This window comes from Coffea arabica, chromosome 2e (assembly GCF_036785885.1).
Source record: "Coffea arabica cultivar ET-39 chromosome 2e, Coffea Arabica ET-39 HiFi, whole genome shotgun sequence".
Taxonomy (NCBI): domain Eukaryota; kingdom Viridiplantae; phylum Streptophyta; class Magnoliopsida; order Gentianales; family Rubiaceae; genus Coffea; species Coffea arabica.
This window is the reverse complement of record NC_092313.1, coordinates 6974991-6991082: the sequence shown is the minus strand read 5'-3', so window position 1 is coordinate 6991082 and position 16092 is coordinate 6974991. Positions and strand designations below refer to the sequence as shown.

Sequence of the window (16092 nt, the reverse complement as noted above, 5' to 3'; positions counted from 1 at the left end):
AAGTAAACCATACTAGAAGAGAATAGTCAAATACGATGGCACTGGCGAATTCCTCCCGTCCAATCCATCCTTGATTCTGCTGAAACTTCGCTTGATCCCATCAGCCACATAGAGAAATGGCAAAAGCCAAAATAGGGCATGTTAGACCAAGAACCGAGTTGGAACTTGGAACAGGGAAAATGCTCTGGCAGTCTAATCTAACAAATGCATTTTCTCAATGATGTCCCCTCCAAAGTCCTGCGACACCTGGATTTTCCCCAGACAAATATCTCAACAACAACTATTCCCTCTCTCTCTCTCTTTCTTTTTTTTTTTTCCTATGATTTTTTTTAATAAAAGTTTTTTGTCAAAACAAAAATAAAATAAAAAAAAACACAAAAAATTTCTTCATCCCTCAAACTCTCACCTCCGTAATCCATTCCATTAGTCCATTTCCCTTGTACCTACACCTACCTATAACATACCAACAGCTGCCCACATTATCCCTCTTAAATTACGAGAAAGCCCCTGAGAAAATTTCACCCAGCTAGCTGTATCCCCTTAATCTCACGCTTTTCCCCAGGCAAATATGGGAAAAAAGCCAGACAATCCTCCACCTCCACCTCCACCACCTCCTCCTCCATTTCATCCCATTTAGAACTCCGACGACGACCTCTGTCTTCGTGGAGACGTCGTCGTTTGTTCCCCACCGGTCGACTTCTTTTTTTTTCTTTCTTTTAAAAAAATTATTTTCCTTTTACTTTTCATTAGGAGTAGAAGAATATTCTAATAGTAGTAGCCGTTTTACATGAAAACAACATACAAGAAGCGGAACCTTTTGTTGCGGAGTCAACTCTCCGCTCTCTCCCAAGCCAAGCCAAGCCAAAGTGCCAAACCAAGCCCATTCTCTCTCTCCGCCTTCTTTGACTGAGTCAACCCAACTCAACTCATTTGTAACTCAGTCCACCTCACAAACGCCTCATTTATTCTCTTCCTTTTTTGCACTATTCAAAAATTAATCCCACCACCAAAGATCATTGAACCTTTTTGAACTTAACTCATCCCTAATTTCGCTCAGATTATCCTGATCTGATTGATGTTCGGATATTTCATTTTCTCCGGAGAATAAACCCTAGAACTTGGAGTTCGGCCATGCTGTGTAGGGTTTTTATCTAGTCTAGTGGCTTTTTGTGTAGTGCATACCGAGAGTTAAAAGAGCTAGATTTTTTCAAGATGATGATATCAAGGGGGTTGTTTGGGTGGTCTCCACCCCATATACAGCCTCTGACGCCGGTCTCGGAGGTTTCCGAGCCGCCTGAGTCGCCGTCCCCGTACTTGGAGAATAGTGGCGATGCTGGGCCGGTCGAGGTCGAGGAAGAGATCGACGCCGAGGCTGAAGAGATCGAGCCTCCGCCCGCTGCTGTGCCGTTCTCACGGCTGTTTGCTTGTGCTGACCGGCTCGATTGGGTTCTTATGTTCTTCGGATCACTCGCGGCAGCTGCCCATGGCACTGCTCTGGTGGTTTACTTGCATTACTTCGCCAAGATTATTCAGTTACTACGGCATGGCTCGGAGCCAGCTGATGCGTTGTTTCATAAGTTCACTGAGGTCAGTTTCTACTGCTGGAATGTGGGTTTTCTGCTAGCAGTTCTAGTGATATTACTGTTCTATTGTCCGGGGAATGGCGATTTTATGGTATTTGCTAGCTGTTTAGGCCGCTTGTTAGGGACTCGTGGCTGTCAATATTCTGGGGAGTTAAGTGTACTTGGTTCTACTTGCTTTTAAATGCATGCTTATCAGAGTACGGATATAATGGTTTTTTTGAAAGTTGATTAGTTTTTTTGGCAATTTTTGTGGAAACGGCTATTGGTTCTTTTGAAGTCAAGGTCTAGGAGGCTACCCATGAACCATAACAAATGTTGGATGCATTGTATCCGAGCAGGCTGGAGAACTATTCAGTCAAAGGTTTACTGCCTGGAACTTGAGAAGATTACAGATACATGTGCAATATTAATGTCTTCTGAGCTGAAAGATTGAGTGGTTCAAGTATCTAAGTAGTTAGCAGCATAACTTGATTTTATTAAGAATGCAACAATGTGGCTGGAAACCTTAAGATCGCTCATATGAATTAAGTATATTTTGAGTGACTATTCTTGGAGAAATTTCTGCAGTTGGTTGATTTGGTGGCCAACATGAGCTTAGAATTTGAGTATCAGGGACATAATGATCAGTTTTGCAATTTTGTTGATGTATCTTTTAGCATCTCCCTCTTAGAAACCATCTTCTTGTTGGTGTATTTTGCTCTTTGTCGACCCAAAAAAGAACCAAATGAGTTACTGAAATTGGGAATCTCAATTTGATGAAATATTACCAAAGAGTTAATCTGCTCTTTCAAAACTTTGCAATAATGTATTTGTGAGAAGGTTTCATTTCATCTGTAGGCCCTTTTGTCCTATAATTGCTTTTCTTCCCCTTTTGAAAGAAATGAAGCCAGAATTTCTTTCCCTACTTTTGAACTTTTTCTTCAGGTTACCCAACAGTTTTGCATCAACTGACCCATCGTGTAGGGATGACAGACTGCGGGAGGGAAGTTTTTTCACTCAGTCTTCTAAGGGGTTTAAACCTAGATACCAGATCAAGGATCACTGAGTTTTTTTTTTTTTGGGACACTTAATACCGGGTTGCCTTATGTTTACTTAAAAGTGATGAGGACATCAATATGCTTTAGATTTTGTAATAAAACCATGGGACCTTAAGAGGCTGTCTGAATCAGTTCTATGATTTGTCTGACATTGTCCCAATAAATTGGCACTATTCAACTATCTGGCAACAATTTTAGACTCCACTAGATACTGTATAGCGTGCATGCCTTCATAAATATGTCTGTTTATACCTTTGAAGTGATGCATTTTTTGTGTTTATCAAAACTTTGTGAAGAAGCCATTGATCTTCTTTGCTCATATTTGAGATTATAATTCTAGCTTTCATGCCAATCTTTTGGTCCTACCTTGACTTGCTTGATATTTTACACCAGTATTGCATACTGTCACCTTGTTACTGCCTGGTTTCTCACAAAAAAGCTGTATAGTTTCATAGTATCTTAGTTTGATGGCTCTGTCTTCATTCTCCATTCGCCATATGCATATCTTTCTTTAGGTTGAGATTATGATGTTTTCATTGAATTAATTTCTGGTAGCTAGTTTTACTGCTTTTGGAATATTATCATCATCAAAGAATCTCGTTCACAATATCTCTCTCTAATTTCTCTTCTTTTTGGTTTTATTGAATTAAGACTGTAGATATAAATTACGTATTTACAAATTCATATATAGTGCATGGTGACGCTCTTATAATGGCTCTACATCTGTAATTAACTGGTGTCCACACAGCTGTAATTGTTGAGTCTATTCTTGGTCTATTATTTTGTTCTTCAGATTCTCTGTTGTCTAGTTAGGGATCAGGTTATGAGGGAAGAGCGGAAGAGGAATACGTGTTACAATGAAATTGTAAAGCAGACAAGGAAAGAGTATTGTAGGGTGGCATTGTGAGGATAGAACTGATTACGTAGAGATTTTGTAAGAAAACCCAAGATCAGTTTCACCCTCCTATGGCAGGCTGACAGGGTCCTTTGAGTTTAGCTTTTGGCTGAAAACCATCATGAGGAAGTGCATATTTCTGCTTGTTAAGCTCTCCCTAGTTTGCATCTATTCCTATAAGTTTATCCACTTCTTTGTAGTTATAATAGTGAAGTAAGTTTTGAAGTCCATCATCAAATTAGTTATTCAATAGCTTCTTATTATTAACCTTGAATTGGTGCTAGGCATCGTGTATTTATTGATTTGTATTCTCCCAATGATTTCATTGAGAGTTCTCTGAGAAAATAGATTGAAGTTCAGATTTTGAAGAATTTCAATGAAATTGTAAAGCAGACAAGGAAAGAGTATTGTAGGGTGGCATTGTGAGGATAGAACTGATTACGTAGAGATTTTGTAAGAAAACCCAAGATCAGTTTCACCCTCCTATGGCAGGCTGACAGGGTCCTTTGAGTTTAGCTTTTGGCTGAAAACCATCATGAGGAAGTGCATATTTCTGCTTGTTAAGCTCTCCCTAGTTTGCATCTATTCCTATAAGTTTATCCACTTCTTTGTAGTTATAATAGTGAAGTAAGTTTTGAAGTCCATCATCAAATTAGTTATTCAATAGCTTCTTATTATTAACCTTGAATTGGTGCTAGGCATCGTGTATTTATTGATTTGTATTCTCCCAATGATTTCATTGAGAGTTCTCTGAGAAAATAGATTGAAGTTCAGATTTTGAAGAATTTCCAAAGTGCATGGTCTCTGAATTTTGGTATTGTTGCGCAAGCTTATCCTGTACAGCCTATTGTTGAATAGTGCATCTCTATGGTATGCTTTTCTGCTGCAGTATTATTCTGAAAAACGTTGCTTGTCATACTCTGTTAATTTTTCTTTGCATAAGCCTTTTAAAGTCATTATATTTCTTTAGTGTCACAATCAAATTATTGGCATCAGGCGTTGACATACATATGTATATACAAAGTCCATGGTCTTTCCCTATTAACTGCATTTTTTTGACTTTGCAGCTTGCTTTAACAATTGTTTATATTGCTGTGGGAGTTTTTGTTGCTGGTTGGATTGGTAAGCCTACTGTTTGTGTTATACTAATATCAAAAATTATTTCTCCCAGCCACTAAGTAATGAAAAGTTGTTTCCTATGATAGAGGTATCATGTTGGATTCTTACTGGAGAAAGGCAAACTGCTGTAATTAGGTCCAAATATGTGCAAGTATTACTCAACCAAGATATGAGTTTTTTTGATACCTATGGCAACAATGGGGATATTGTGAGCCAAGTATTGAGTGATGTGCTGCTTATTCAGTCTGCTCTAAGTGAAAAGGTATGTTTGACATTATGTTTTCATTTTTCCAAATAGCAGTTAAATGCTTTCCTTCATGAATTTCTGCATGAGCATTGAGTTAAATGCATGAATTTCTCCAAATAGCAGTTAAATGCTTTCCCCTGGGCTATGATATGACAGGTTGGAAACTATATTCATAACATGGCTACCTTCTTCAGTGGTCTCGCGATTGGGTTTGCCAACTGTTGGCAGATTGCTCTCATTACATTGGGTACTGGCCCCTTCATTGTCGCAGCAGGAGGTATATCAAATATTTTTCTTCATAGACTTGCAGAGAACATCCAAGATGCATATGCCGAAGCAGCAAGTATTGCTGAACAAGTATGCCTTTTTTTACTGTTAATCTCTAGTTTTCAGTGATCTGTAATTGGAATACTAGTATCTGTTGGCATATATAGAGTTGATTTGGTTTTGGGGAGAATACAATAAGTAAATGTGGTCCATTGTGGAATGAAAAAGATCAAGTCTTAGAAGCCATAGATAGTTCCCTATGGTTTTATTTTGGAAAATTTCCCCTCATTCTGAAAATGAAAATTGAAAGGAAGCAGTAAGGATAAAGTAAGTAATGATGAAAATAGGCAAAAAGGACCATGAGCAGAAAAAGGTACTTAACGTGATGCTTGACATGGTTTCTATTTGCATAATTAGGAGATTTTGCTTAGCTGTTTCTGATTCGGTAGATTGAATCTTGTCAAGATTGACCATTTTGTACATTCTTTAATTTTCATGACAGCATTTTTATTATTCTGGACTCTTCTATGTGAAGCAATGACTTATATGTTCAGATTTCACTTCTACTTTTTCTTCTTTTTTTCAAATGATAAATTTCCCCCTTTCCACATGGTGGCCAGTAGTTTCTGCAAATTAAGATGTTTTGCATCTATTTGGAAACTAGAATGTTTTGCCCATTCGTCCATCCCTCGTGAAAGTGTATCAATACACTCTTATCTGATTTTTCCACACACACACAGAGAGATTCATCATGGAAACTTAGCTACCTCCTTTTCTGCGTAAGCTTCTTCACTGTCCAATAACATGTTTGTTGGTATAAAGGAGTTTGACACTTATAATACGTTGAAGGGTGTCTGAGTACTCTGGATTTTTCACTTAAGTCTGGACCTCATTTTTGCTAGCATGAGGTTGAAGTGTTCTCACGTGCCAGAGGAAGCAGAACATTATACTTCAATAACTTGTATTCTTCTATTTTTTCTGTGAATTAAGTATGATAGGTTTATTCTTACTTAATTAGCAAATACACAGCCTGCACATATTCTAATCATTCTTTTCTAAAATTATCCAACTTAGGATTTGACTAAATCCTGTGGTTCAAGATAAATGACTCATCCAAGTCCTGAGAGGGGCAGTCACTGAGTTAATTCATTTAGTTTAGGATCCTTTTGCATGTTTTGTCACCTGTTGGAGCCACCTGAATCTTTTCTTGTATGTATATTACATGGAATATCTACTTCACGACATGGGAACCGTAATTGTTTTCTTAAAATAATGTCAATGCAGAATACTTACGTGTGATGGATGTAAGCTTCTTGTTAAAGAAGAGTGCATTATGGCTTTATGTAGTTGTGCATATTTTCATGGTTTCTTAGTGTTTATTTGCTCAGAAGATAGTGGTACCATTTTGCTATCCAGTGGTATTTTCCTTTTTAGTTGTCAATCATCTATTCTTGATTGTTAAATGTAATAATTTATTTTTTGATTGGGATATGCTACAGGCGGTCTCTTATATTCGAACTTTGTATGCGTTCACAAACGAAACATTGGCTAAATACTCTTATGCAACTTCATTGCAAGCAACACTAAGATATGGTATATTGATAAGTCTTGTGCAAGGACTTGGACTAGGTTTCACATATGGGCTTGCAATTTGTTCTTGTGCCTTGCAACTATGGGTGGGAAGGTTCCTAGTTTCTCGTGGAAAAGCTCATGGTGGTCAAATAATTACAGCTCTTTTTGCGGTCATTTTGAGTGGCCTGTAAGCTTATCTATTTCTGTGTTAGTTTTTCACTTGGTTTTCCCCTTTCACTCTTTTTTGTTTTGACACAATTGTTTTTGGTAGTGGCTTGAATCAGGCTGCTACGAACTTCTACTCTTTCGAGCAAGGGAGAATTGCTGCTTATAGGCTTTATGAGATGATAAGCCGGTCATCCTCTACTGCCAATCATGATGGAACCACACTTGCTTCTGTACAAGGAAACATTGAGTTTCGGAACGTATATTTTAGTTATCTTTCCCGTCCTGAAATTCCAATCTTAAGTGGTTTTTACCTTACAGTACCTGCTAAAAAGGCCGTGGCACTTGTTGGTAGGAATGGTTCCGGAAAAAGCAGTATCATACCTCTTATGGAACGGTTTTATGATCCTACATTAGGTATTGTAACATCTTCCGGTCTAATACTTAGTATTATTATTATTATTATTTTTGGGCTTAGAGTCTTAATTGATCATATGTCATTTTCCTCCTGCTTGATTCTTTTTTGCAGGAGAAGTTCTTTTGGATGGTGAAAACATAAAAAATATGAAGCTGGAGTGGCTGAGAAGCCAAATTGGTTTAGTCACACAGGAACCTGCTTTGTTAAGCTTGAGTATCAACGAGAACATTGCTTATGGGCGGGATGCTTCTCCAGATCAGATTGAAGAAGCTGCTAAAATAGCACATGCACATACATTTATCAGCTCATTGGAACGAGGCTATGAGACTCAGGTAAAGTCTTGTGTCAAGAATTTGAAAAAATGATGCTATCCATTTGTGGATAATGTCTTCACCACTAAATTGTCCCATTTGATCTTTTCTTCATTGTTTTGGCAAATTCATCGCTCATTGCAGGTAGGCAGGGCTGGTCTGGCATTGACAGAAGAACAAAAAATAAAGCTTTCTATTGCTCGGGCAGTGCTTTCAAATCCTTCTATTCTTCTTCTTGATGAAGTCACTGGTGGACTTGATTTTGAGGCTGAAAAATCTGTTCAGGAGGCTCTTGATCTCCTCATGTTGGGTAGATCAACAATAATAATTGCTAGACGGCTTAGCTTGATCAAGAATGCTGATTATATTGCTGTGATGGAAGAAGGCCAATTAGTTGAAATGGGTACACATGATGAGTTAATAAACCTGGATGGGCTATATGCTGAGCTTCTTAGATGTGAAGAAGCTGCAAAGCTCCCACGGAGGTATGGTTGTAAAGTGAACTAATCCTTTTTTGACACCTTCTTTTGTTTAAAGCAATGGAATACAATCTCTCTGGCTTATTCTTATTGCTGCTGAGGTCCATAAATTGTGTCCAGAGTGTTATTTAGAAAATAATCTGCAATACTTCAATTATTTTAAGTTAGTGACCTCACTATGCTGGACCAGGATGCCAATGAGGAATTATAAGGAGACTGGTACTTTCCAAATTGAAAAGGATTCTTCAGCAGGTCATGGCTTTCAAGAACCATCATCTCCTAAAATGATGAAATCACCTTCTCTTCAGAGGGCTGGTCTCCATGCATTCCGCACTGCAGATGTTACGTTGAGTTCACAAGAGTCTCCCCGGGTTTGTAGTCCCCCTCCAGAGCAAGTGGCTGAAAATGGTGTACCAGTGGATGTGATGGATAAAGAACCATCAATAAAAAGGCAAGATAGTTTTGAAATGAGACTTCCAGAGCTGCCCAAGATTGAAGTTCAGTCAGCACATCGACAAACATTGAACTCCTCGGATCCTGAATCCCCTGTCTCCCCATTATTGACATCTGATCCAAAAAACGAACGCTCTCACTCACAGACTTATAGTCGTCCTCACAGCGAATTTGGTGATATTCCTATTAAAAGAAAAGAATCAAGGGATTCACGACATCGAGAAGCGCCTTCATTTTGGAGGCTTGTGGAGTTTAGCCTGGCAGAGTGGCTTTATGCTGTTTTAGGGAGCACGGGTGCTGCCATTTTTGGCTCATTCAATCCTCTTCTCGCTTATGTTATTGCTCTAATAGTAACAGCATACTATCGGGATGAAAAACACCACTTGCGTCAAGAAGTGGACAAATGGTGCATAGTCATTGCCTGCATGGGCTTTGTGACTGTCGTTGCCAATTTTTTGCAGCACTTCTACTTTGGCATAATGGGGGAGAAGATGACCGAACGTGTCCGGAGAATGATGTTTTCAGGTATATTATAAGTACACTAACTTGGTGTGCATTTCATATTTCTCCTTTGTTGTATGTTTATTGTTTGCATCTGTAATGACATTGCGCTTGATCTTAAATATTCTTTTCTTTGTCAGCGATGCTTCGCAATGAAGTTGGATGGTTTGATGAAGAGGAGAACAGTGCTGATAATTTATCAATGCGGTTGGCAAATGACGCTACATTTGTAAGAGCTGCTTTTAGCAATAGACTGTCCATATTCATACAGGACAGTGCAGCCGTTATTGTGGCTGTTCTCATTGGGTTGCTATTGCAGTGGCGGTTGGCACTTGTGGCTTTAGCTACTCTACCCGTCCTCATGGTTTCTGCAGTCGCTCAGGTTTTACATCTAATTAAAACTCATTAATTAGTCCTCCATTTGCCATTTCTGGAAATAGTGTCCTTTGAAGTATATATGTTGAATGTTGAGGGTCCTTAACAGAATGTTGTACCAAACGATGTTTTGTTTATTCAGGCTGTGAAAAATTAATCCATGCATAATACCTTGTAATGCAAATTTGATCATATTATGTTCATTCAGTTTCCACTAATTGCATGTAAGCTGCTGTATATAGTGTCTAAAAGTTTCCTTACAATAGGCTGACTTTGGTTGTACATGAATGTCCTCTCTGTATGTTTGTGGGCTTATTTTTGCTGCTGAGTGTGAATTGGGATGGTGAAACTCTTTATGCTCTATGAGGTCCAGTCTAGAAACTGCAGGCAGATTTTCTTCTCACAAACATGAATAATGTCCTGTTTTGTGTTTTCATCTTTAATGGTACATATTTCAATTAACATTTCTTTACCCTTTGGTGTACTTGCATGTTCATTTCCTGTGATTGTTTGACCCTTAGCTGGAATGTTGCTGTTAATTTTATGATCTAACAGGTTTTCTTGACCACATAACAGAGAATTAGATTGATACCTGTCTCAAAATGTGCAGAAATTGTGGCTTGCTGGATTTTCAAAGGGTATTCAGGAGATGCATAGAAAGGCATCATTGGTTCTCGAGGATGCGGTTAGAAATATTTACACTGTTGTAGCATTCTGTGCTGGTAACAAGGTGATGGAGCTCTATCGGTTGCAACTGCGAAAGATTTTTACAAAAAGCTTCTTCCAGGGAATGGCAATTGGATGTGCATTTGGCTTTTCACAGTTTCTTCTTTTTGCTTGCAATGCTGTCCTCCTATGGTACACTGCCCTTTCTATCAAGAATCACTACATGACTCTGGGCACAGCACTGAAGGAGTACATGGTTTTCTCCTTTGCAACTTTTGCTCTTGTTGAGCCTTTTGGCTTGGCTCCCTATATTTTGAAAAGAAGGAAATCCCTTGCCTCAGTATTTGAAATCATTGATCGAGTTCCTAAGATTGATCCTGATGATAACTCAGCAATGAAACCTCCCAATGTTTATGGAAGCATTGAGCTGAAAAATGTCGATTTTTCTTACCCATCTCGACCAGAAGTGTTAGTTCTGAGCAATTTCAGTCTCAAAGTCAATGGAGGACAAACTGTGGCAGTGGTGGGGGTTTCAGGGTCTGGTAAGAGCACTATTATATCCTTGATACAAAGGTTCTATGATCCGGTTGCTGGACAGGTACTGTTGGATGGCAGAGATTTGAAATCATATAATTTGAGATGGTTGAGGAACCACTTGGGTCTTGTCCAACAGGAGCCTATTATCTTCTCAACTACAATAAGAGAGAACATAATATATGCAAGGCACAACGCGAGTGAAGCTGAGATGAAAGAGGCAGCAAGAATAGCCAATGCACATCATTTCATTAGTAGCTTGCCTCATGGTTATGACACCCATGTTGGAATGAGAGGTGTAGATCTGACCCCAGGGCAAAAACAAAGAATTGCAATTGCTCGGGTCGTATTAAAGAATGCTCCAATATTGTTATTGGATGAAGCAAGCTCAGCCATTGAATCTGAGTCTAGCCGAGTGGTGCAGGAGGCTCTTGATACTCTGATCATGGGAAATAAAACAACTATCTTGATTGCTCACCGAGCTGCCATGATGAGACATGTTGACAACATTGTTGTACTGAATGGAGGGAGAATAGTTGAGGAAGGTGCGCATGATTCGTTAATGGCTAAAAATGGTTTGTACGTGCGCTTGATGCAGCCTCACTTTGGGAAGGGCTTGCGCCAGCATAGACTTGTTTAGATGGTGTCCATACAGGTTAATCAAAACATGTGTACTTTGCTGCATTGCCCTCATTGGGTCAGCTCAATTTTGAAATTTCTGGGCCTATTGGTTGGTGGCTTTCTGGACTAAGACAATCAAATGGTACCTATGATTTCTGTCAAACGGTGCCATGTTGACATGATTATGGTGATTGGTGATGCATTTTAGGGATGTATGGTTGGGGAGGACAGTTTGTAGCTTTTGGCAAGTCTGTGAAGGTAGGCTTCGAGGATTAGATTACATATTCTTTGGGAGGCAGTAGTCACTTGGAATTGTGCTAGTCTCCACGACAAATTTCATTTGTTACTTGCAACAGAGTGGAATGAGGTAGTTGTAGTCTTTGTTCAGGCAGTTAAATCATTTTTTTTACCTTGTGTGTTTGTGTGGTGAGTTTCTTTTCTTTCGCTTCCAGCTCCTCTCCCCCATAATTGACAACTTCTGCTGTAAAATTTTCTTCCTGTAGCTTAATTATAGAAGGTAAAATATATAGATGTCAGATGTAACCTTCTTCTGTACATAAAGAGAATAGAAAATTTCAGTTGATCCGTTTAGCTTGCGTTATTACTCATTTCCTTGATCGATCAGCCAAGTGCTCTCTGCTCTACTGTTGCTATCTTGTATGTAACGGCATTGTTCTTAGGTGACAAATTACTCTTACATAATCCAATGGATCAAGGGCCTCTACAATTACCAGTACGGTACAATATATAAATTAGCATAATGAAAATTTATACAGCAACAATAAATGGAGACACACAACCAAAATTTATGTCCAAAAGTCAGGTGCGCTCACATTTGTTTTGCTGGTATATATACTTGTGAAGTACAATTGTCACTGCCATTGTAGAGACCCCTAATCCTGATCCGATGCTCTGATGAGTTCCTGATGATATGCTGATTGCAATTGTCGCCAAAAGTTATATTTAGCACAAGCACCTTGCGGTGAACTTGCCCTGTTCGTGATAAGAACTGGTTACCGGAGATTCAACTTGCTTAGCTATCCTGTTACCAATATTCACTGGGCTACATATCCCTGGCTAATCTGGAATTTTATTCTTGGGATGGGATTGCAACCCAATTTCTGTTTATGTTTGAATTAGGTGAGCTATGTAGGGGTTCACTTTATTTTGTCTTGCTCCAGTAAACAAACACGAAGTTAGGCAACAGAAACGATTCACAACCGTTATATGGCATTGGAATACGTAGGTTTTTTGAAGGCCAAGTGAAAGCTTTCTCCATATAACCTGAAGTTCAAACAGCATACACAGTATTATTTTTCCTAGAAAAGCAAAAGTAGTGAGATGCCATCAAAAGCCAATCCTCGTTGAATGCTTTAGTTGTACAAGCAGCCTTCCTAGATATCCAACAATTTAAAGGAGTCTGCCACCACTTTCAGCTGGTTCCTCACTCTTCTCCACCGTCTTTCGTTTGCTCCGACGATCAAGGTATAGTATCTTCCTGTCAAAAGGCGTCTTTTATTAGCTTATAAATCAAAGATTATGTTAATTGCAGTGCCCAGAAAGAGAAATCTCCGCCTAATGTTTTTCCTAGGTTTGGGTTTGACTGTGTCCGACAGTGTACTTTGCAAATCTACACAAATCAGTTTTCACTAGAGTGACCATCATTCTGACTAGTAAGTACTTTCATAGGTGCCAAACGTCAGATTCATACCATTTCCAATGGCTATGGTCGCAAATGCAGCACGAGCAAAATTACTGGATGTCAATACATATTCGAAGGTGTAATAATTTCTTCCCTCAACGTTTTTCTGCGACCATAACAAATTAGACATGAGATCATTTTGATTGAATCTTTCCGTACAAATATAAAAGCGAAAAGGAAGAGGCACTACCTCCTGCATGTCCATTACGGTGGCTACCTGAGTCGGTGCCGAGTAAACGTGATTAACCAAATGTGAGACTACCTTTTGAGGGGACAACAAAGAAAACCAATCATCACTGTGAGAAATCATTGGAATCTTTTCTTTTGGTTTCTTATTTTTAAAATTGTCTTCTTTTTTTCCCCCTTAAAAGTAGGGGAAGGACGAAGAGAGAAGGTTGTTTAGGCTCGTCCTAAACGAGAAACAGACACCCTTTATTATTGGAATGAACAAAAAATGCTGCGAATATGAAGTTAATATTACCTCGTCCAATGGACCCAAATCATGGACGTCTGATTTATCAGTTGGTATGAAACTCAACCTGACATTTTGCAACTGCAGATACCGGTCCTTAAATGCAGAATCATGGCCTCTGAAATCGAAATCCTAAGTAAGAAATGATAGAAATGTTTCTGTTAATTTTGGAGGGATTGCTGCCAAAAACTAGAGCTGATGTTGGTTTTTAATGATTCTTTATATGCAGTATCATACCCTCCAATCTGATGGATAAAAGTAAGAATATCCATCTGCTTTGTCCACAAAGGCTTCATAGTTCTTTGGGATTCCTGCAGACAGAGCATATATCCACTTTGAGCAGTAACAACCAAGAGCCTATGAAGCATATGCAGAACCAGCCACCCAAAAAAAATAAAATAATATAAGATATAAACCACGGAACCTTGAGCCAGAAGGGCAGCAGCAGAGGATAAATTTAGAGATAGCACTCCTACCCCTAATAGAAGTGACCTTCTCAAACAATTCCCTGGAAAAATAACATAAAATCCTAGTAATCAAGCAATTTTTTTAACCAATTGCTAACCATAAGAAAAAAAAAATCACATCCAAGAACTACAACTTTCAGAGAGGGGGAAGGAGGGAAGGGAAGAAGGGCGTAATCAATCAGCACATAAAAGCATAAACAAGTCAAATGACAGTCTGATTCTTCTCTCTAGGTGGTTAACATTAATTGCTTTTGAACCCAGACGAGGTTTCTTGCACGTAGTTTTGTTATTTGACGAGGTTTTGAGTATTAGTAAACATCCTTTGTTCAGTCAACTAAGGTTGAAGGTACATTTATGCACAAGAGAAGTCAGAAGATTTGGAATTCAAGAAAATGTTTCACTTTCTTCTTCAGGAATGGTGTCCCTTGAGCAGGTGATGAAGCTTAGCGTACAAAACGGAGTTGGCCTTGGACTGATGATCCCCTTTGATGGAGGTACATGAAACTGTGAAATCTTCACATCAGAGATTTACTCAGAAAAGTACATAACAGAGGAATCTTGTGAAGTAGATAATATAAAACTGACCCCTTTAGTTAAGGCGGTCGTTGTAGTTGAGGCCAAGCTCAGTGACATTGAAGAAACCGCCATCCCTGTCCAGCCTTCAGCTTCTTACTTAAACAAATGCAGAGGATAGTGCAGATTGTGACTGGTTCAGAATCAGAGCAGGGTTGCATGAATGGTGCCACCTCTTTTCATTCCCTTTTTTTTTTTCTTTTCTAATTTTCTTCCTTCAATGTATCTTTCTCATTTTTTCCCCTTTTAAAAATGGATAAAATTTTAAAAGGGGAAAAAATGGATAAGGTGTAAAATAACTACTCCTTAAAAATAGTGCTTAGGCGTCCTCAGAATTCAATTGGGCTAGCCACTCGCCAGACAGAAACCCAAATTGTTCTGGGCTTGGGCCTGTTTAAGAAACATAGTACTCCATCATAATAACAAGAAGACAAAATGCCCCAAAAGAACATATTTCCAATCAGTAGATGGAAGAATAAGGCAGGATCTAATGTGGGGCTGGAAGAACAAGACGATTGAAACCTTGCCTCTTACCAAATTGTTATATTATGCGATTTTTTAAAAAAAAAAAAAAAATTCAGACAGGTGATCCGGTAGTGGTTCTGTCCCCATCAATCCCCTGTAGGCTCAGTTGAGACTCATCGTAGTTAAATTAGGATAGAACAGGAATAAGGACGATGATTGAAAAAAAAAAAAAGATCTAATCTAAGAAGCTGTGGAAGCAGAAGCAGAATATAGCAGTAGCACGTGCATTGGTGCAGGAGGGGGCAAATGCAAGAACAAGAGAAAGATTGCAGAGGGGCCAAATGCCATTGGGCTATTAACCTCTCCCAGCGAACGTGCTCGACCCCTGTTGCGTGTCGTGCGCTTGCTCGCTCCTCCCATCAAAAAGCTTCTTCAGTTTGTACTACTAGATTAGATTTCTACAATTGTACTCGTCTTTAAATCTTGTGATCAATCACTGAGCTTTTCGGAAATTATTGTATAACTTATCTATTCTAAGCTACGGGAGAAAGAAGGGCTAAAGAGATTTTGTATTAAGAGCTAGCAGGTACACAGATTTTATTAGACAAAGAGAGTGTTTTAGCATAACCCTTAAATTTTTTTTTTTCTGCAAATGGGTTTTGAACCCCCACTTATAGCGCAAAAAAAAAAAAAAAAAAAAAAAACTTTTGCTCGTTTGATTTTTTTTTTTTTGGGTTTAATTATTATCTTTCTTGGGGTTGGGGGCTGTCACAAGTCATAATTCTTCTCTTTTGTAGTTGTTGGCTCCGCGTTGTGCTCGTTTTCAATAATCAATGCAGCATGTAGCGCAAGAATGTAGCGCAAGAAGAGAGTTATCAGTTGGAATACAAAGTTTCTTTTATTAGAAACTACTTTAATTTGAGGTCCAAAATAATGTCCCAGCCACGTGATTTTGCGGGCTTACAGCCTTGTATTCTTGCCTTTCAGGTATTCAAGAACGTTTTGGATAGACCTGAAATACCTTTACTTGTTCCGCTCTGAATTTCCAAGACAACATATGCTTGAGCACAACAAGAAGTGTGATTTTTGGAGATCAAAATCTGAACTCCTAACCTAATCAGGATGAAGCAATTTATGATATGACATGGAGACCTTCATTTTTTGAAGGGA

General features: G+C 38.8%; 2 protein-coding genes across 3 annotated transcripts; one reads left to right on the top strand and one right to left on the bottom strand.

Annotated features, from left to right (window-relative positions):
* On the top strand, positions 1-11834 carry LOC113730538 (ABC transporter B family member 20-like). The gene is made up of 11 exons (XM_027255268.2): positions 1-1587; positions 4583-4637; positions 4721-4896; positions 5038-5238; positions 6648-6907; positions 6992-7302; positions 7415-7635; positions 7759-8099; positions 8284-9071; positions 9188-9429; positions 10033-11834. Exons 1-11 carry the CDS (start codon positions 1213-1215, stop codon positions 11260-11262), a joined length of 4200 nt encoding a protein of 1399 aa, XP_027111069.1. The 5' UTR covers positions 1-1212; the 3' UTR covers positions 11263-11834.
* A 605-nt stretch (positions 11835-12439) lies between these two features.
* LOC113730540 (photosynthetic NDH subunit of lumenal location 1, chloroplastic) lies at positions 12440-14690 on the bottom strand. Of its 2 annotated transcripts, none has more exons than XM_027255273.2 (8): positions 14470-14690; positions 14286-14388; positions 13842-13925; positions 13655-13728; positions 13427-13549; positions 13136-13207; positions 12955-13051; positions 12440-12741 (listed from the first exon to the last, which is right to left on the bottom strand). In XM_027255273.2, the coding sequence occupies exons 1-8, from the start codon at positions 14530-14532 to the stop codon at positions 12638-12640; spliced, it is 720 nt and encodes a 239-aa protein (XP_027111074.1). In that variant the 5' UTR covers positions 14533-14690; the 3' UTR covers positions 12440-12637. The 2 variants fall into 2 exon arrangements, with proteins under 2 accessions (XP_027111074.1, XP_027111073.1); XM_027255272.2 differs by having other exon boundaries at positions 14286-14397; positions 14470-14679.
* Positions 14691-16092: the final 1402 nt, after the last annotated feature.